This window comes from Barbus barbus (genome assembly GCF_936440315.1).
Source record: "Barbus barbus genome assembly, chromosome: 43".
Classification (NCBI taxonomy): Eukaryota; Metazoa; Chordata; class Actinopteri; order Cypriniformes; family Cyprinidae; genus Barbus; species Barbus barbus.
The window spans coordinates 11,855,200-11,877,342 of NC_136721.1; the positions used below are offsets into that span (position 1 = coordinate 11,855,200).

At 35.9% G+C, this 22,143-nt stretch overlaps 1 protein-coding gene across 1 annotated transcript in view; it reads left to right on the forward strand.

The window, feature by feature from the left end:
• Positions 1-22,143, forward strand: part of LOC306862832 (glutamate receptor 1-like) — a gene marked incomplete at both ends in the record, with an annotated part of 58,016 nt that overhangs the window by 22,790 nt on the left and 13,083 nt on the right. The window contains 8 exons of the mRNA XM_079405847.1: positions 5,708-5,892; positions 7,613-7,666; positions 9,176-9,334; positions 9,623-9,790; positions 10,799-10,903; positions 11,263-11,373; positions 13,761-13,967; positions 15,025-15,491. Coding sequence (XP_079261973.1) covers positions 5,708-5,892; positions 7,613-7,666; positions 9,176-9,334; positions 9,623-9,790; positions 10,799-10,903; positions 11,263-11,373; positions 13,761-13,967; positions 15,025-15,491 — 1,456 coding nt within the window. The remainder of the gene's footprint in view (positions 1-5,707; positions 5,893-7,612; positions 7,667-9,175; positions 9,335-9,622; positions 9,791-10,798; positions 10,904-11,262; positions 11,374-13,760; positions 13,968-15,024; positions 15,492-22,143) is intronic.

Here is a 22,143-nt window from a genome sequence, read left to right on the forward strand (position 1 = left end):
TGTGTGTGTGTGTGTGTGAAATGTTTATGTCATGTCATGTAGCACGTTAAACCCAGAGTGTCTATGCCATGGGGATGCTTTTAATCAAAATATATACAGTATGCTGATTAATTATATGCACAGTATATTGGTAACATATCAGATAGTAGCTGATATTTGACATTTGACATTTTTATTATTTACATTTTTCAGTATTTAATTGTGCACGATCATTTCCCTATTTTCACATTTGGGTTATGTTTGCCATCATCTAACGCTCACTGAAAGTTAATTTATTATCACTGTTAAATATAATCTCAAAATGAATATCCATTTTTCATACTGTAGATTGTATTGATTTGATGCCTAAATTTACTTAGACTGATTTTAGTTTTTAGTGATTTATTTCTAATTTATTTAGATGAAATAGTATAGAATTTTAATATCATCCATTTATTGGTTATTCGCCATAACATAAACAACTATGTGCTTATCTTTATTGACTGAAATCTTTATATCAGGCATTCCTATTTCTGTCATATTTTTAATATCCATATCCATCAGTCTTTGTCTAATGCTCGTACATCAGTTTTACAGCATCTTACACCATGAGTTATTTTTATTTATTTATTAGGTTGACATGTTTGTGTAGATTTTTATTTATTATTATTATTATTATTATTTTTACTGCAGTGCTGCAATTTATGTACCTCATATTTATATATTAAAGCTTGTTAAACATAGCCCAACCTTTAGAAATGCTTAAAATCCTGTTGCAGATGGGACTAGCATAATCTGTAAATATGCAATTTTCATACTGTACATTATTATGTTGTGATGCCTAAAGATTTTTTAGTGATTTATTTCTAATTTATTTAGACACAATAGTGTCACATTTTAATACCGGCCATTTATTGTTTATTCGCCTTAAGGGATAGTTCACCCAAAAATGAAAATGAATGAATTAAATGTCATTAATTACTCAAATCATGTTGTTCCAAACACAAATTAAGATGTTTTTGATTAGATTTGAGAGCTTTCTAACCTTGTATAGACAGCAAAGCAACTGACACGTTCAAGGCCCAGAAAGGTAGTGAGGACATTGAATAGATTTTGTGCACAAAGAAAACTAAAATAACAGCTTCATAACATTACGGTTGAACCTCTGATGTCGCATGGACTATTTTAACGATGTCCTTGCCATCTTGAATGTGAACGTGTCAGTTCCATTGCTCTTTATGCAGGGTCAGAAAGCTCTCGGATTTCATCAAAAATATCTTAATTTGTGATCTGAAGATAAACAAAGGTCTTATGGGTTTGGAATGACATGAGGGTGAGTAATTAAATTTTTTTGGGGTGCATTATCCTTAACATAACATAAATAATAACATAAATAATTATTGTTATTGTCAAGAATTTTAATATCATGCATCCCCAGTTCTGTCATATTTTGAAATGTTCATATCCATCTGGAAGTCTTAGTCTACTGCATGTGCATCAATGTTTTTCAGCTAGCCTAGACTTTTATTATTGTATTTTTTTTATAACAGTCTTGTAACTACCATGCAGCATTTTTATATTAAGGCAACGTGTCATGTTAAAAATTGTCCAACATTTAGAACTCTTCAAATCCCTAATGCATATGTTCATTTCGCAAAAATTGTGTTTCAGGCAAGGTAATGTGGTTTTCTTTACTACCATGCAAAACTGCCATGATAACCTGGTCTCACACTAAAATGTTTACTGCGCCATTTGTCAGGTGTTCAGAAATGACATCTCAAAGCCATTGCAGATGGGACGAGCATCATCTGTGGAGCTTGCAGCAGTTTAGTGATCACAACCCCCCAAATCTGTCCTTGCCAACTCACACAGATGTTTACCAAGCTGAAGCATGATGAGCCAGGCGCATGTGCGCTATCTCCTCAAAGACCCAGATAATAGAGTTAGGGCCTGTAAACACACAGCCGGGCTTTGTTGAAGAAGGCGATGAAAACACACTGCGTTGGACTCTAAAGGAGACGGACGGAAATTCAATTTGTTCCTGTGCGTGAGATATTTGGAGAAGCACAGCAAGAGCAGGTGATAGCAAGTCAATTCTGCTCTTCCAAGACAATCCCTACACTCATCTGCTTTCCTTTTCCTGCCTTATCACCAACAGCGCAGTTGCGCAAGGCAACACTAACGGGAGACGGACAGAACGCACCGTCCGTCTCTCCCTCCATCTTATCTGCGGGTTAGTGCTGCTCGGTGGGAGATAAAGCTGGTTTGCGCTGTGGGACGAGACAGTTTCACAGCTGCTGAGACGCAGGCGTAAGGAGAGGGTAGAGTGTTGGTGTGGCCAAGGCTGTAGAGGCGTTTCGAAAGTCAATCTGACACAGTCTTTTAATGAATGCCAGTGAATGCACGGTGACTCACCGTTCTTTCAATGACAAACCTAATTCTGGCTTCTGTTGTATAATAATCCAAGTACTCATTCTATTATTAGCAAATCTCCTTTTAATCTGTTATTTTACAGAGATGTGAAATGAAAGCCTTTCAAATGATGTGCAGGTAGTATGTAAATTATGCAGAATAGTGACAAAAGTTTCAATGAATATCCTGCAGAAAGCAGTATTTAGGTGGACAACCGAACCCAAGAGTCTCTTTGTACACCACAGTCCAGATTGTAGTCTTGTTTTTAGTTAATGATATGCATTGTTAACGTATTATGCTAATAGTATGCAGTGGGCCAAGATCAGTGTCTATATTTATAATGTTTCTATCTGCTCATCTCTAGATATAGTTGAATCGCTGCCAAAAACAAAGGCATTTTTTGCCTCATTTGGAAAAATCATGCAAGAGCTTCTCAAAAGACATTGTGTTAACAAAAATGGACAAATTTTGATACATATTTTGACAGTGAAGCAAAATGGATCATGTTTTTTTTTTAACACCAAACATCCTTCTAGGAGACTGGGTCGTAATGTACGAGCAACTGTGATGACAGCACCAATTATCAGCCAAATCCATGACGGAAAGTGCAACCGAGCATTCGCAACAAATGCCAATTAATTTAAATACATAAATTGTCTTATGTTGTCTCGGATTAATTTCTTTGAGTTTATGTCGCTTTCCTGACCCATTTAAAAGAGCCAGCTAGTTTGAACTTGCTGAACTTTGCATGGCCTAATTTTCCAGCAAATCCATAGTTAGGCTTTATTAGGAGGTTGGTGGTTTGTGTTTGTGTGCATTTGTGCTGCTCGCAAACACTGATATGTGTGTGATTATAGGTGTCAGTATTGATCTAGCTTTTGCTTTGAAGGCACTTGCCTCTGGTTGGATTGGAAATTTGATGTCTTTGAAGTTAAAATTCTGTTGCCTGCAGAATCCGTCCTTCATATTGACCAGTAAGCTTATCATAGGGAATTTACCTAATTCAGTCAGAATGACTGAATGAGATTGTCTTTTGAAGTTGCTAAGTGCTGCATGACCACCCAGATCTCTTTTTAAACACAGCATAGTATTTTTGATCAGAATTTGTATAACTGATGACTCTTTTAAATGCTGTAGTATTTTGAATCAACACTGCAGTGGCATGTAGTGACATTTTGTTTTCTACTTGTTTTTATTGGTAGGGGTACATTTAATGACAATCAAATTTATAAAAATATTCTTACTGAAGGACCATTTTGATGCAATTTAATATAGCCATTAGCCATTTAAAAACATTTTAAAAAGCTTTTTATGTTCTAGTTGTAACAGTTCGTCTCCCCAGGGAATACAGGAAGTGGGAATTTAACGAAAGAGATTTTAATGATGAAGAGCAATGTGAGAGAACGTTTCCAAACAAAGGTTACAATTACTACAACAAAAGACTACAACAAAACTGAATGCTTATGAAGAACAAGAAACAAAGGAGTAAACGAGATGATTAATAAACACAGGTGAACTAAATGATGATTAGACAAATGAATTAATGAGAACCGGAACGAAACCAAATAAGGGCAAACAGGAAACTAGAAGGGCAAACACGTAACACTAATTATTTATTTATTTATTTATGAATAATCATGGATTTCACCGTTTTTCATTTCTGAATTAAAGTAATTTTGACATTTTTAATATTTGTTTATAAGTGAAAAAGAAATCTCATTAAATGCATGACATTCTTTAAAACGATGACATTCTTTCTTAAGAAAAAAAGCAGCATTTGGCGCAATTTAAATATTGTAAATATTTGAAAAACTCATGTCTGCCAAAACAAGCCATGTAGTGATATTTCTCTTGAAAATATGTATTAAACTTTTATTTAAACTATTTATTTATTACAATATTTTTTTAAGTAATCATTTAATCAAGTATTATTTACTTTTTACTTAATGTTTTTGCCGTAAATGTTCACAAAAATTCCAGCTTTGTTCAAATTTTTATAAATGTTTAACAAAACCATATCAAACCAACATGAATGCAAAAGCTTGTCTGAAAGCTTGACACATGCAATGATTTTTTCCTTTTCTCTATTTGAAAGACTTTTATTGGTCATTGACCCAGGTAATGGCCATATAAATGGAGGAATTTGCTTAATTCAGTTTGATTCGTAGTCAATAAATCTGGGAAGGCTAAGAAACCACTCACCTTAAAATACAGATGCTACTGAGGAGCGAATCATCTTTCATTAAACTAATTATATCAGTGCGTCTGCTACACAGGAAACAAGCTGTCAGTGTCGGCAGATAGTTCCTGTTTGAAGAACAATCAGCTGTTCTTTCTTTTATTAGTTCCTCTCCATATGCAAGAAGCCATCACATGACCAAATCACACGCAGGTAACCAGAAAAAGTCAAATGATCTGAAACGAAGCATGCTTAGTCATACATCGTGTCTCTGCATGGCGAGAGGTGTCCAATAAAATAGGTTGTTCAGTTCTAATGAAATTCACAGCAAGCCATCCAAATGCTGGCTCTCAGCAGAGCAATGTCCATTAATATCACATTATTTAATTTCCTCTTAGAAAAGCATAGCTATACAGTTCATACAATTGCTGGTAGTTGCTTTTGATCTACCGGATTACAAAAGGCAGTTCCTCAACATGAAGTTCTGTTTTCTTTGAAAAGATAATAAGCACCAGAGGACCAAAAAAAGAGAACGTATAAGAGGATGTGATGCTGAGAATCACACGTAAGCAAGCAAGAAGTAATGAAAGAGCACTGTTTAGTGAAGAAATATGTGTTGCATATCCAAATATTTAATTTAACCATGATTGCTGAAGGTTTTTCTAAAATGTGTCCAGACTAAACAACTTCAAACGCGTCTCAACTTGTCCTCCTTACAAAAACACCCAGAATTTTCCCAAAGCTGAAGAAAAGAGGAACATTTGAAGTTCAGTTTAGCTGTCCATAATTCTTAGCAGGAGATTCTAAGTGAAATGAAAGCAGATGTTGATCAGAGCTGGAGCAGAACAGCGGAGACCCCCTGCTGAATGTGGAGACAGAGCTTCTCCTCAGGAGTACGTGACTCAATAGAGCATGTGGGTTTTTTTCAAATCAAGACTTTACTTCCCAGAATGTTACAGTACATCACTATAGTGAGCTGCATCACGGTCTTAAAATGCTGATGTTTTTTAGGAGGTACAGATGCTTCAACATATTGTGCTGAAACAAATGTGTATCCATGCAAGCAGCTGCCTATTATGAATGTTCAATTATATCCAGATGAGGTTTCTTACTATGACTTTTTTGTTGTTGTTGAAGGACTGACGGTGCTGCAAAAGATCTTGGACACTGCTGCTGAGAAGACCTGGCAGGTGACATCCATAAACTTTGACACCCTGACAGAAGCAGCATTCTTGAAAACCATCCAAGATCTGGATAATAAGAAGGAGTACAGGATCATTCTGGACTGTGAGCTAGAGAGACTCAACTCCATCTTAAACTTGGTGAATGCTTCAAACGTTACTATGATTAAGAACACGCTTAATTTTTATACTGTGTGCGTAGTGCATGTATTTTACTATTTTACTTTGTGAACCCATAGCCAGGTGGTTGGCCCAGACAAAATGTTCACATTTTCTGCATCAATTTTGAGGGAAAATATGTGGAATTAAGTGGAATGTATTGGAAAATGTGTTATGCAGAGCTGAAAGTATTAAGCTAAGTATTCCAGTAGTCATACATTCTGATTTCCAGGCCTATATTTATACATTCTAATTTAAAATTATATAACAAATAATATAAAAAATTAGTTTTGCTAGATTCTGGCAAGATAGGGGCTTTTGTAAAGTAAAGTCCTCCCTCAAGCAAGCATGACCATCAATCTCTCCATTTGTATGCTTATTTACATTTACACTCAAGTCTTATAAATTCATTACCAACAAACAAATTGAAATCCTTCCCACTAAAATAACCTTCACTAAAATAATATTCATTATTTAGTTAGTAATCAAGGAACTGGCAAATGCCACAAGCAGATGTGATGGAAATTCATCATTCAAAAGGGTGGAAACTTTGGAGTCTTAACAATTAGAACTGTAGCAAAACACTTAATTATTTTTTACATTTAAAATACTACAGTCTTAACACACACATAAGTCTTGGTAAAACTTAAAGCCTTTAAATATAATGCATTATAAAAGTAGTTTTAATGCATTAATTATTCTTTATAATGGACCTTATAATGCAATGTATGATCTCCTGAATAATTGTAACCACCTGTGTAATGCATTACAATTCTTATCTATTCATTGTTACACCTTTAGAAAGTATAATGCATTAAAACACATAACAAACAAATCTTCAAATTTTATAATGCATTTTAACATTGGTTACAGTTATTTATGAAATGATATAATGCATAACAACGTACATTCTCAGTACCTTTATAATACATTTATACATAAAGGCTTTGTTAACCTTTATTAAACATTTATCTACAGTTTTCCCAATTAATTTCTTAGTTTCTAAAGGGATTCCAAGTATTGTCAAAAAATAATAATAATTCACAGTGTATTCTTTTAACTTAATAGCCTATAAATAAGTTGCTCTGGGACATCTGCCTTCATTTTTATAAATTTTATGTTGACTTCATTATGGAACATTACATGTCTTCTTGGATAGCAGATCATTTTTCAGTACACTTTAAAGTTATGCCATGTCTTTCGCAGAATGATTTGAGAAACGAGTTCCTCCTATAAGCACACCAGCAATTACTTTTCTCACCGTTCCCCATCCAGACAAGATCTCAAAGAAATCAGTGCCAAACCCAATGATCAGAAATCAGCATCCGATACAATTAACCCTGACGGTGTGCTTCCAGAGACTTGCTGCTGTTCACAGGTGTTCCTGCGGTCTTCATGCACATGTAGTCATTAAGTCCTATAATTGGACTTCCTATGGTGACAGATGCCAAATCCTTCTTTCCTCCCTTCCATCTCGTGTAGTTCCGACTGCCCCTTCTGATCACAGATATTCCACACTCAGTGCGCTTGGGAGGGTGTGCAATTAAGTGCTGAATGATGGGACCTATTCATCGCTATTTAGAGAGTCAGGCTAAAAATTATACTTTAATTGGTGTCTAATGAAAGAGGCCTGCCATTAGCTGCGGCGAAAGAGAGAGGGTTGTGCTTTTATGCTCTTATGTGTGTTGCATTTGTCTTTCAGATTGCGGCACAAAAAAAGAACTTGAAGAACTACCATTACATACTAGCAAACCTGGTAAGTGAAGCATCCTGTATCCTTCAGCCCTCTTTGGTCTGCATGAATGAACTATGAGCCTTGAGGCTACTTAAGATGTATTGTCGGTTAACCTCTTGAACATTGACTGGAATCGCAAGGGAACGCTCAGACAAATTGATGGTGGTGTTTTACATTGCATGGATACTTTTTCCCTCTTTTTCTGTGTGACTGGGGAGTGTGCATGCTTTTAAATGTGACACAATGCAGACAGATTGCAGATTACCCTCTTAGCTGACAGAATTAGCATTTGTACCCTTTCTGGAAGGCATTAGATACCTTTTTTTTGCATCCTTGTGAGTGGGAGTGTATGGAAGGGGTGTAGCAACCATTATAACACATCCACCCTTCAGCAAATCAGTTAAGACTACTGGGTAAATGATATGTCACTTTTCATTTTTTATTTAATTTTATTTTTATTTTACATATTATTTTTTTTATTGGCTTCCTATGCTCAGAAAACATACTAATAATACTACACTTATGGACTGTGACACAAGAAGCATTGCCAATTTAACTTTAAAAATGATTTTGAATCAAAAATGTATTTAGAATTTATTTATTATTATTTAATTTTCACTCTATGACCATACTTTTCAGATCGTCCCTGTGGTACTTATGTCAGGACTATGGTACATTAGAATGTTTTATTAATATTTTATTTTTTAAGTTTCTTATTTTCAGTTTTCTAGTTTCTATTTTTTTAATAACTTCATGTTACAAAATAATATATATATAATTGGCCGACTAAAGAAACTGGAATACAACACTGAACTGTGACTTCGCAGGAAGCATTGTAAATGTATAATTGGGTTCTGTGATGGGTAGAGAAGAAAATCCTCCAAAAAAGACTCCAAGTACATAATCCAATTCAGCCAAGATGAAAAAATATGTCATCCCATAACCAGTTATGATGAAAGCAGCAAGGATGCAACACTTTGTGTGATAAAGTCCCCTGGGGTTCATCACCACATGGGTCGGCCACCCAGATAAGCAAACGTACACATAAACACAGATACAATTAGCTGTTATCACACAGATCCTGTGATATTTACCCAGCATGCATATCTGTGTATATCTATGCATATCACTGTATCATTAGCTCTAACACTGACTCTCATGTAACCACATTATATTGACAGCTCTAACCATAACTGTGCCATAAACCTTGGTTTCTTATGGGTATTTTCTAAGATTTAGTCAAAGTGTTCTGAATTTGAGTTTGGGTCTATATTGTGTTTTATTTGACTGAATACTATTTTCTTTTAAATTTACTTTATTGCTGCAATAGAAACTGTAATAGATTTTTAACTCATTTTATTACCCTGAAAGCATTTCCTGACATAATTATGATATTAAAAATGATTGCAATTGCTTTTTCCTTTCTGCATTAGAGAACACAAAGTCCTGAAACTTAAACATTGATCTGTGTATCAATGCAAGGTTGAAAGATGTTTGAATAAATATAGATTTTGATGTGTTTGCCTTCAGGGATTTCTGGATCTTAATCTCACAGATTTCAGAAAGGGAGGTGCCAATGTGACAGGCTTCCAGCTCATGAACTACACAAACCCTACTGTCAGCAGGACAATACAGGACTGGCTGGAGTTTGACAGTAAAGACTTGAAAAGTCCCAAAAGGAGGCTCAAGGTAAAGAAACGTCTTAGTAATAAAAAAATGATTTGAAATGCTCTCATGATAGACTTAAAAAGGTGTGTGCCCTGTTGAAAAGACCTTGAATTTCCATTTTGATCCTGGCTGGTTAATAAAGAGGTGAATTAAATCTTGCTACTTAAACTAGCTATGAAACACATCAGTGTATGCTGGTGACCCTCTATGCTGGTCTTTTCAGCAGGGCAAGTGAAAGCCAAAGGTTGTGAATAAATTATTTTGTCCTTTTCCCTTTTTCATTTGGGACGTGTCTGTGGAACATCTCAGTACACTGGAGCGCTCACATATGACGGGGTGACTGTCATGGCCACTGCTTTCCAGAACCTGAGGAAGCAACGCATTGATATCTCTCGCAGGGGGAATGCAGGAGAGTGTCTGGCTAACCCTCCCGCACCCTGGGGCCAGGGCATCGATATTCAGAGAGCCCTACAGCAGGTAACCAGCCACTTTTTTACAGCAGAAGAATGCTGGTTCTCACGGCAGAGCTCTTACTTTGTCAGAAGAACTGCAGACCTCAGAACTGGCTTGTATGTTTTACTGACTTGGAAGTCAAACGAGGAAATAATGCACTGTTACTATATAACCTGCCCACAAACAAACATAGCACATCAGGGTCATCTTAATATCCAAAGTAATTTGATTCAGCCTCTTTATGCAATCACAAACTGCTTTTGTTTCATCCATTATCTGATGAAATTCTTAGCAATCATATAGATGTTGATTGTAAATACATTCAGACAAACTGAAAACAGCTCTGTGCAGCACTGCATACATATTAAGAGGTTGCTGATCAGTTGATTGGGCTTCGTAACTTCTTATTGGGCATTTCTTTTTTAAAATTAAGTTTCTGTTCAAGACAAAAAGGTTTTAGGGGCTGGTGCAGAGCCAATTTGACTACCTAGAACTGGCTTTTCAGCTTTTAAAAATGGCATTTTTCTTCATGCAAAGTTAGGGCTGCACAATATAGGGAGAAAGCTAAGTGCAATTTATTTTTTAAAGCTCCAGGTTTGCTGTGCCCTTTAAACTTCTCTTGAGTTTGCAACAGCCAGTTTATAAGTGCTTTTCATTACAAGTTTGGGAACAAAATTCCCTAATTCATGTTATGAGTGTCCCAAATGCAACAATGAAATCATGTGGAGCAGCATTTACTGCCCCTTTGAGACGCTGAAAATGCAGGATCATGAGCTGCTTGCGTGTAAAGGAACACAGTGCTGCACTTAAGATGCTGTACATATATTTATTTAAATAAATAGCAGCCATTGTGATAATCACACTAAGCAATAATGATTTCAGTTTTATTTCAGTTAATCATGTAGCCCCAGCATAAGTATCATTTGGCTTCCTGTGCAAAAATGTAAATTAGGTTTCACACCCAGTGACGTTCTACATGAATGATGAAAATGAAACGATGAGCAATCTGATTATGTGTGATTCTCTCTGTAGGTGCAGTTTGAAGGTCTTACAGGACATGTTCAGTTTAATGAAAAAGGACATCGCACCAACTTCACCGTCAGTGTGATGGAATTTGGCCCAAGCGGACCCAAGAAAGTAAATCGAAGTGTTTTTTTCCCCTGCTTGCACACATATGGAGTCCATGCTTACCAGCGCATCCCAATAATCGTACATTCTGACTTCTCGCTTGAAATTTTAGAAAACAGATCATGCTCGACATTTTCCTGACTTAAATTTGATTCGGAATGATTAACCTGAGGTTGTACCTGAAACTTCAGCACTGGCTGTGATGAAAGCGAAAGAAGTGTTAGTCACAGGCAGGCTTAAAGAGCCGCGTATGCATTTCAAGTGATTACAGCTCCTCTTAAGCCGTCAATATGAATATTTAACATTCTAAAAATAGTGGCTCTGAAATTCCTGTGCACTGCTGTGATATTCCTCTCTTCTGCCTGCAGGTGGGCTACTGGAACCAACGTGAGAAATACGTGAGCACATCTACTTACATCAACATGCTCAATGAGACGTTCGGACTGCAAAACAGGACCTATGTAGTCACCACCATCTTGGTGAGTTTTGCAATACAACTCGAGTTGTAATGGAAAGATAGTAGAGTAATAGTTTTACTCTATAGTGCTTCTTTTATTGTTTTTAAAGCGATTTCTCATCTGTTCCGGCAGTGTGTCACATACAGTGTGAATTACAAATCATCAGTGTCATCAAGATGAAATGGTGTGCTTGTTTTCTATGCGTGTGTGTTTGCAGATAATGATCCTGAGGTGTGTGTCATGAAGTGTGCTATTCTCACTAAACAGAATTTTAAAAAGTATGGTTCTGGTCAACCAAACGGATAGTCCCACCCTAAATTGATGCCATTATTTGAGCTTATATTACTGTGTCAGGCTATGAATGGATACCAATTAATTTCAAATAAATTTTCCATTTTAAATGGCAGCTTGTTTCCTCAGAGTAAAAATATAAAAGGTTATTGTGAGTTTAAAATAAAAATAATTCACATTGTAGGATATATATAGTCAAAGATGTGAAATATAAAGTCAGTCTTAAGATCTCAATTACCTTTCTTAAGTATGAAACTGGCTTCAACTATATAGAGAACTGACAGTTGAAGGTTTTTTTTAACATGAAAAATGACACAAGCTTACAGAAGGTTTATCTACTAAACACTTAAGGAAGTGACACACCAAGCTGACAGATGGTCGTCGGCCAGTTTTGGGCTATAGTTGAACGTCTCTCAGCTCAGTTCACTCTGATTGGCTGTTCAGCTTAGTCAACCATTACATGAAAAGAATAGCAAAAGTAATGAAAGCATGCAAACGACAAAGCCAAGAATGAATACAGAGACTGATTTCATTTTACATCTGAGCATTCCAATGCGCAAATATTTTATAATGACATGGCTGACTGGAATGTATAAAGTTAAGACCAACTGATAAGCATGATTCATTTTAAAAATAGTAAGCAAACCTGCTTTGCTTTCAGTTTGTATATCCGCAGTACTAGTTTTAGCTTCCCTTTTTGAATGACAAATGTGACCCTGGACCACAAAACCAGCCATAAGTAGCACGGGTATATTTGTAGCAATAGCCAAAAATATATTGTATGGGTCAAAATTATCAATTTTTATTTATGCCAAAAATCATTAGGATATCAACTAAAGATCATGTTCCATGTAGATATTTTGTAAATTTCCTGCCATAAATATAAGAAAACTTGCATTGCTAAGGACTTCGTTTAGATGGCTTTAAAGGCGATTTTCACAATATATAGATTTTTTGCACCCTCAGATTCCAGATTTTCAAATAGTCGAATCTCGACCAAATATTGTCCTATCCTAACAAACCATACATCAATGGAAACTTAATTTATTTACCTTTCAGATGATGTAAAATCTCAGTTTCACAAAATTGACCCTTATGACTGGTTTTGTGGTCCAGGGTCACAAATATAGACTACTGCCACTTGCTTGTATAGAGTTATTTCCTCTCTTGCAAACGCAGAACATACGTGCTAGTTGGTCATTGCCTGCAGACTATGTGGTGTGTTCAAGCACATTTTTTGGCCTAGACGCAGGTGACACAAGGCGACAACACAGTTTGCTTGTTTCATTTGGTTCTTTAATGTTGGTTTGGTGTATCACGACCTGCACTTTCCTGTGCCTTCAGATCCAGTCACTCCCATTTTACTTAATAGCCACAAACTTGCTAGAACATACAACAAAGACATAAAAAAGCATTAGCAATATTACTGTCACCATGTACATAGTGCTATTTTGGTGCTCCTGGTAGGTTATAGCACTTGTTTCATGGAAAAAAAAAAAATTGTCACCACATGATCCCTCACTAAGAAGAGTTTGTTCTCTGCCTCTGGGGTGAATCACCATCCTCTCAGGAAGGTGAGAGGTAGTGTGAATCTTCTGAACCCTGCTGGGTTTACTGTTCTGCTCATTACGGGCACAGTTTGCGGGCTGACTCAGAGTTTTGAGTGACTATTAATCTTATTTCAGTGGAACTCCAAAATGAAATACCCTCATTCCCTTAAGGATTCTTCTTTGACTGTGGTTAGACAGCTGTACTATTGATTTGTCTTTTAGAATAGACTACAGGACTGTAATATTATATCCATGTATGAGGAAGCACAGGTGTGTTTCCTCATACACACATTTCAATGTACTTCTCTTGTTTTTTGTTGTGTTTTTTTTCTCTTGATGTTGTTCAGTGTAGATGCACAGAACTGAGCTGAAATGCAACTCTTCAATAATATATAAACTGAGAAATATGCTGGAAATGCAGAAAACATTTGATGTAGCTGATGCAAGATTTTCTTTCAAGCCACTTCAGCTACTCCGAATCATGTATTAACCAAACAACTAGACTGATCTGACTCTTGCTACCACATGAAATAAGAAATGCTAAATTAATATGTTCTTTATCCTTAGGAGTCTCCATATGTGATGCTGAAGAAGAACCATGAGCAGCTCGTGGGTAATGACAAATATGAAGGTTATTGTGTGGAGCTGGCTGCAGAGATCGCCAAGCACGTGGGCTATTCCTATAGATTAGAAATAGTAGGGGACAGAAAGTATGGAGCCAGAGACGCAGAGACAATGATGTGGAATGGGATGGTTGGAGAACTAGTGTATGGTGTAAGTAGCTTTTATCTGTGAATGTTATCAAGATTTGTGTCGTAAGGATTCATTGATTTATTTATTGTAGTCTTTCCGCTATTCCCTTTTTTTATTTTATTTTTTTATTTAAACAGGCACATTAACTTCTTGTATCTATAGTGTACATTAACAGTTACTTCAAGCTGCATTTCCTCCATTCTTTGGAGGTCCGGTCTGTAACAGTGACAATTATCTTTTCTGAAATAAGTAGCATAGTGCTGGCAAAGGCAACAGGACACAGTGTGTCCAAACCTCAACGCCTTAGGTTGAACAAAAGTATCACTTACGAAGTAGATTTTCCCTACTGTCAAAGCATGTTTGTTCAAAGCCTGACTTTCTGGCATTTTTGCAACATAACAAAGAGTCCCAACGAAAGCCAATTAGCAAGATATAATTCATAATAGCAAAACTGAGGTGCATGTGAGGTTAGCTTTTGTACACACTCGGTTTCTTATTCTGAGCATTTTTTATCCTGAGGCCTGCAGCATTAGTGGCTTTGGAATGCTAAGCAGTGTCAGATATAGTCTGTCTTCATTGTGCTAAACGCGAACACCACAGCTCAGTGTTGTCAAGTGGCGTTCCTTAGATTTCTCTTCTGCTTGAAAAAAAATGAGCCATTATTATGATGCATTTACATTTAGCAGACGCTTTTATCCAAAGCGACTTACATTGCACTCAAGTTACAGTTTTTACATTTTTATCAGCTCTTGCTTTCCCTGGGAATCGAACCCATGACCTTGGTGTTGCTAGCGCCATGCTCTACTATTTGAGCTACAGGAAAGCTGAGGTGCATAGAAAGGGATTCTCTTGAGGATGAAGCATTGAGTAGAACTGATTCTGTAGTGATTCACAATACTTGAAGTTATTTATATGTTCAACTGCTTCAACAGAGGATCCGCCTTGTTGTATACAAACTGGATCTCAAAGCTTTGTAAAACATATTCTGAATGTTTGATTGCGTCACTTTCTGAGAAGCTGTTGGAAACATGATTTTCACTTTGCCTCTGCTTAATGATGTAATCATATTGTCTTGTAGAAAGCAGACGTAGCTGTCGCCCCCCTCACCATCACTTTGGTCAGAGAGGAGGTCATCGATTTCTCCAAGCCCTTTATGAGCTTAGGTATATCCATCATGATCAAGAAGCCCACCAAGTCCAAACCAGGTGTCTTCTCCTTCTTGGACCCGCTGGCGTACGAGATCTGGATGTGCATTGTGTTTGCCTACATTGGCGTGAGTGTGGTGCTGTTCCTGGTGAGTCGCTTCAGTCCATACGAGTGGCATGCAGATGACGAAGAGGATGGAATGGAGCAGCAAAACCAGAACCAGAACCAACCACCGTCACCAGAGCCCAACCAGTCGCCAAACCAGCACGGTCAGAGTCAGAATCAGCGAGAGGAGAAGCAGGAGAAGCAACCTGAACACACCAATGAGTTTGGGATCTTCAATAGCCTCTGGTTTTCCCTGGGAGCCTTTATGCAGCAAGGATGTGATATCTCACCAAGGTAGGTAGAAATGAAAAAAAGCCATTTTCATCATCATTATCATTTTTTTCATCTTCCACTGCTGCTTTTTCGTTTGGCTGACTCATATTCCACAAACAACATCTGCGATGGAGAAAATGGGTTGTAAAATAAAGATGATCTTCTTAATCGTCTGCTGCATTACACCATCCCTGAACTACATCTGAAATGCAGATCATGTTGAAATAAGATGCCTCAGAATATATTAAGAAAGGAACAGGGAGATTTAATTTGAAGTGAAGTTAAAGATTAGAATAACGACTGATTTTTATGACCAAAACAGATACGGTTTGATGCAGAATATTTAGAATATATAATATAATATAATATAATATAATATAATATAATATAATTAGGGCTGTCAGTCAATTAAAATGTTTAATCTAATGAATTACATGATGTTTCGATTAATTAATCTAATTAATTGCTAAATACATTTGACTGTGAAAATACCCACAAAAGTTTATTTAAAGCTATTTTTTGTGTTAAATGAGAAAGTATCAAGTAGATATCACAAATTGTAGCTTTAGAAAGAAAGATTTTATTTGATTCAACATAAAATGTATTACACATAAACCTACATTAGGTTACAACAGCCTAATGTAAACTATGGAACTTAAAGGAAGATAATTTGAGAAACATCTCAGTGTTTTTTTGTTCATACAATAAAAGTCATTGGTAACCAATACAGCTTTTACCAACAGTATTTTATGTTCCACAAAAGAAAGGTTTGAAACGACATGAGGGTGAGTAAATGTTGACAGAATTTAAATTTTTTTGGGTGAACAATCCCTTTAATGTTTTTATATTTATTATCATTTTTTAATGAAATTATACTCTAAATAAGAAACTAAATCTGCCAGGAGGTGGCAGTAAATGTCTTTGTGAGTCATTAATTCATTCGATTCATTCAAATGGTTGATTCATTCAGAAACACCGCTGTGTTGCTCAAAAATGCACAACAGCTCTGCTGTGGCTTTAAAGGTAATATGTTTCCTTAAAAATTTATCAAAAACACATAATATTATGTTTAAAATATAACACAATATCAACTGGTGGTGGTTGAGGAGAGACCCCCACATGATTGTAAAGCACTTTGGGTGTACGGCAATACATAATAAATGCGCTATATAAATGCATCATTCATTCATTCATTCATTCAACTTCTTATTTACTGAACTGTTATGTGAAATCACATTTAACGTGATATTCGGGACAAAATCAGCACTCGTCTAATATTGCTCTATAGGTAACTATAGGTTAGGCTAGTGCTGACACCCCTGATAGGGTCCTCTAGCCTCATTATGTGCAGATTGGACTTGAGCCTCTGGGTGTGCTGGCTCCTCTGCTAGTGTTTGACATTTTGGTTGGACATGTATATCCTTGGCTTGAGGGAAGCAAGCAACACACTCAAATTAGATTACACTGCCAGAGAGCGTTCCATGACAGATGTGATTGTCTGCGCCAGAGCACTCAGTCTGACAGTGTTTCTCCATGCTAGCTGAGGACTTCCGTGGAAAACTCCATCACCTCTCCCCTTTGAGCTAAAGGAGGAATGCTGAAGTTCTGGGCAGACATGAGGCTGTTACGAAATCATTAGAAAGTCCTTGGTAGCGCTCAGTGTGTGAGGAAGGTCAGTTGGTTTTCGTGGTTGTGAAGTCCTAGATTGAACTGACATGGTGCTGAATCATCATGTTCTTTTTACCTGAGGCCTTCAGACAGTGATAGGGAAACACGTCTGGTCTTTCACGGCCTCCAAGAGTATATTTTATAGAGTTCTTCCATTTTTTATTTTTTTTGATAACAGCTTTGTTAAATTTAAAAGATTATTAATCCTTAAAAATAATTATAAAACATAATAGTAGCTAAATCATTTGGCTACAATAAAACTACTTAATATACAATAATAATAATAATATAAAACTTCTTATTAATTAAGCAGTTGTTTCTTAATCTAAATGGCTAATATAATGTACTGACCCCAAATGTTTCAATAGCATTATCATAGCTTTCAATAGCATGAATTATAAATCAGCATATTAGAATGATTTCTGAAGGATCATGTGACACTGAAGCCTGGAGTAATGATGCTGAAAATCCAGCTTTGATCACAGAAATAAATTATATTTTAAAGTATATTCAAATAAAAACAGTTATTTTAAATTGTAATAATATTTCACAAAATAAGTTTTTTTTTTTTTTTTGTATTTTTTGATCCAATAAATACAGCCTTGATGAGTAGAAGAAATTTCTTTAAAAACATAAAAATTTTTACTGATCCCAAACTTTTGAGCGGCGTGTGGCGACCCATACTTGGAATTTGTGCTCTGCATTTAACCCATCCAAGTGCACACACACAGTAGTGAACACACACCCGGAGCAGTGGGCAGCCAATGTATCTGGCGATACACCACCCGTGTATCTGGGCGGTATATCGAGTTTTTACGATATATTGATATATTTTTTATAAGCGATACGGTATGAGGCAATACCGTTTATATAGATACAGTAGGAGTTTGAAACGAGCGCAACTAGGAAAAAAATATCTAACGGAGAACACAGACTGAACTGCTGTGGAGAAAGTGCATAATTGTTAGTCCTCTGTCGTGTGTGTCGTGTTCCCGCCTCTTGTGTCCATATTTGGTTTGGTTCCTGTCCTTGTTTAGTGTGATTATTAGTTAATACTGTCCAGCTGTGTTTGTCTAATTATCCTGTGTATTTATAGTCCTGTCTGTTCAGTTTCGTGTCGTCTGGTCTACTTGTTACTCCCCGATGTTCTTGTCTGTCAGATTTGCCCTGCCTTGCCCTGCCTTGCCCTGATGTCTACATTAAAGTCTGTTCATTTGAGTTTACTCCTTATCTCCGTGTTCTTGTATTGTTCTCGTGTGTGCACCGTGACAATAATACAATTTGTTCTAAATGTGACAAGCTTTATATTAAGGGCTTTAAAAACTTGTACGATATAGTAGCCTATAGTTTCAGTTTAAAGCAGCTCTGACAGAATGGCTGTGTGTGCTACTGTCAGACACGCTATTCACGCTGTTTTATGTGTTTGAGATGTGCTGTTTTTCTAAATGCATTACTTACATTTCACAGGTATATTCTATTCTATATTACATACACAGGTATATACAGCCATGGAAATATTTCAATTTTGCTGTCAGAAGTGCATGAGCCTTCTGCTTAGCGATTCTCTGCTAAACTTCACATACTTCATTTAGAACGAGCACCGTGGTGTGCATGCGTGCAAAATTGACAGAGCTCAATTAAATAGGAGCACATTCATTCTGACTAAAATATACATTTTGCTGAAGTATTTGTAGTTGGACAATAAATGTGACGTATGTACAATTTTAAGCCTACATTTGAGTGTATTTGTATGATAGCACTAACTGTAAAATAACTGTAATTGGGTAATCAAAATAGCCTTTTTACTCAATAAGTCTGAGCTTTTTTATTATTTTCATTTTTAGTTTAGTTAATTTAACTTTTTCTTTAAAAGCATTATTTTTGTTTTTAGATTGCAATGTTACAATGTTAGAATTTAACGTGATTTTAACCCTTTTTTGCACGTAATATACATGGTTACATTCACTTTATTTATTTAAGCCAAATACAAAAGCGTGAAATACAGAGATATGTACCGTATACCGCAAATAAGCAAATAAAATACTGCGAATTTTTGCTTATATCACCCAGCCCTAATATATATGTCAAACAATTAATCGCATACAAAATAAAGGTTTTTGTTTACATAATATAATATTATGTAATATATTACATAATATATTTACATAATATACATAATGTGGGTGGTGATGGCGCAGTGGATAAGACACATGCCTTTGGTGTGAGAGACCCGGGTTCGAATCCACTGTGAGACACCAACGTTTCCCTGAGCAAGACACTTAACCCCTAGTTGCTCCAGAGGCGTGCGACCTCTGACATATATAGCAATTGTAAGTCACTTTGGATAAAAGCGTCAGCTAAATGAATAAATGTAAATGTAATATATGTATGAGTACTGTGTATATTTATTATATATATATATAGATACACACACATACAGTATATATTTTGCAAATATTTACATTTATATACATTTATATATATATTCTTTTATTTTATATTATATATAAATATATTTAATATATAAACATAACATATTTTTCTTAAATATATGCATGCATGTGTCTGTATTATATATACACATAATAAATATACACAGTATACACACACATATTATCTAAACAAAACCTTTTATTTTGGATGCGATTAATCGCGATTAATAGTTTGACAGCACTAATATATATGTATATATTTATGTGTATATATATATATATATATATATATATATATATATAGAGAGAGAGAGAGAGAGAGAGAGAGAGAGAGAGAGCAACCATTTAGATCAATAAATAACTGTTTAATAAATATAACATATAGAATTAATAATGGAATAATTTATATAATACATTAATTATTCTTATTATTTAATGTAATTTTTTGTTTTTGGTTATAATTATTATTATTAATGCCATTATATTTATTAAACAATTGTCTCTTGTTCTAAACTGTTGATTATATTATATTATGTTGCCTATCTGTTAAGTTTAAAATTCTGGCCCATTGCTTATCTGAGAACAAATGGCTGTAAAAAGTAGATATGCAAACGATGCATTAAGTCAAATGTTACTTTAATTGTGAACAGGCGGTCACAATTAGAAGGTGCAGAGGCAGATAAGGATGTATTTTCTATAAAGCAAGGCAAAAATAGGGATTAAGAAAATTAATTTACATAGCTTTGAGCATGAGTTCTTGTCTTGGTGGGCAGTTATATCTTTAATACTTTGAACTTCTTCATATTCCCTCGAGATGTTACATAAAGGTAGTTTTTGGATAGTGAGGCTATTTGTCAGCCATTTCAGAAACCACTCTTTAAAAAAGGTGTTTTGGTAATGAGGATTGTGTGGGCCAGACAGAAGACACCAGGCTGCTTACAGTATTTATCTCTGACAGGAAACTTGTTTGTCCTCGACAAATGTCAGAGCTGCCACTCAGAGCTCTGACTGTTCACATTGTTATTCACTCCAGCTCATCTGTGCCATTGCGTCATAAAACTCCGTTACCTCATCTAGCCTCTCTGATTCTCTGATTAGTTTCTGATGAGGTGCTTATGAAGGGATTTCATTAATTCATTATTTCTTACAAAGGTGCCAAAAACAAAGTCTCTTTGACGTCTCTCGAGACAGATAGCAAATATAGAAGCTACTGTAAGCATGCGGGCAATCAAAGCAATTAACTCAGTTCGAGCTAAGTCAGGAGGAGATGGCACAGATGATTAGCCAGCCACAAAATGTGAGCAGAGAATTACTGAAGCACAGCAGCCTGACATGACTCTGATGCTATATAAATTAATAACTCCATGATTGCTGCTCTTCTTTTAGTGGTTCACCCAGAAGTGGGAATTGCAGACTGTTTACTATGCATGTAATTCACTATCACTGTCACGTCCACTAGCATCAACACTGTAGAATTTCATAGCACATTTGAGTGTTGCAGCAGCTAGGCTATGTTAACAGTGTGCTTATGTGACCTGTCTTTTTAGACTGCGACTGCTAAAAGCCACCCGTTAGTAGAAACCGTCCGTGTTCATCTGCATAAATTCTTTATTTGAGACACACATCTTGATCACTGTAGCGTTAATTGGGTTATTCATTCATTAATGTGATTTATTTGTCTGCTCTGCATCATTGAATCTTACATTATTTTCATTAAAGATAAAGTAACACACCTGTTGAAATACAAACAAGAAGTATTAGTTCTATCTATGAGCCGCAGACGTTTGCAGTGTAAATTTGGGGTTATCCAAGCATTAATGGCAAGGAAAGCCCCTTATACTTGTGAATGGATATGGTTATAGTACATTAAACAATGATCATGTGACTTTTCCGTATGCCAGTTGACCTGTAAATGCACAAAAAACCTTTCCATTGCAGTTTTTCGAAATATTCATTTTTTGAATTGCCTTAAAAACCTCCTCGTGCAAGCATAACATTTTTTGCGACAAATGATTTCTTGCAAAATCGACATGTTTCCATTGGGCATATTTTCAATTCGCAATTTCAATTTGCGCAATTTGAAGGGCAGTGGAAACTCAGCTGTAGTTTCTGTCTGTCATCCTGTCTGTCTGTGGTCCTTTCTGTCTATCTATCGTTCTATCATTCTGTCTGTTGTTTTGTCTGTATATAATGCTGTCTGTTTATCATTCCGTCTGTAGTCATGTCTGTCTGTTGTTCAGTCTGTCACTCTGTCATCCTGTCTGTCATTCTCTCTATCATTCTGTTTGTTGTTCTGTTTGTCTGTCATTCTATCTATAATTATATTGGTCTATTGTTCTATCTTTTGTTTTGCCTGTCTATCAACCTGTCTGTCATCCTGTCTATCTTTCTGTCTGTTGTTTGATCTGTCTATCATTCTATCTGCCGCTCTATCATTTTGTCTGTCGTCCTGTCTGTTATTTCTGTCTGTCTAGCATTCTGTCTGCCTATGGTTCTATCTGTCATTCCATCACCATGTCTGTCTGTCTGTCTATCGTTTTATTTGTCTTTCTGTCTGTCATCCTGCATGTCTT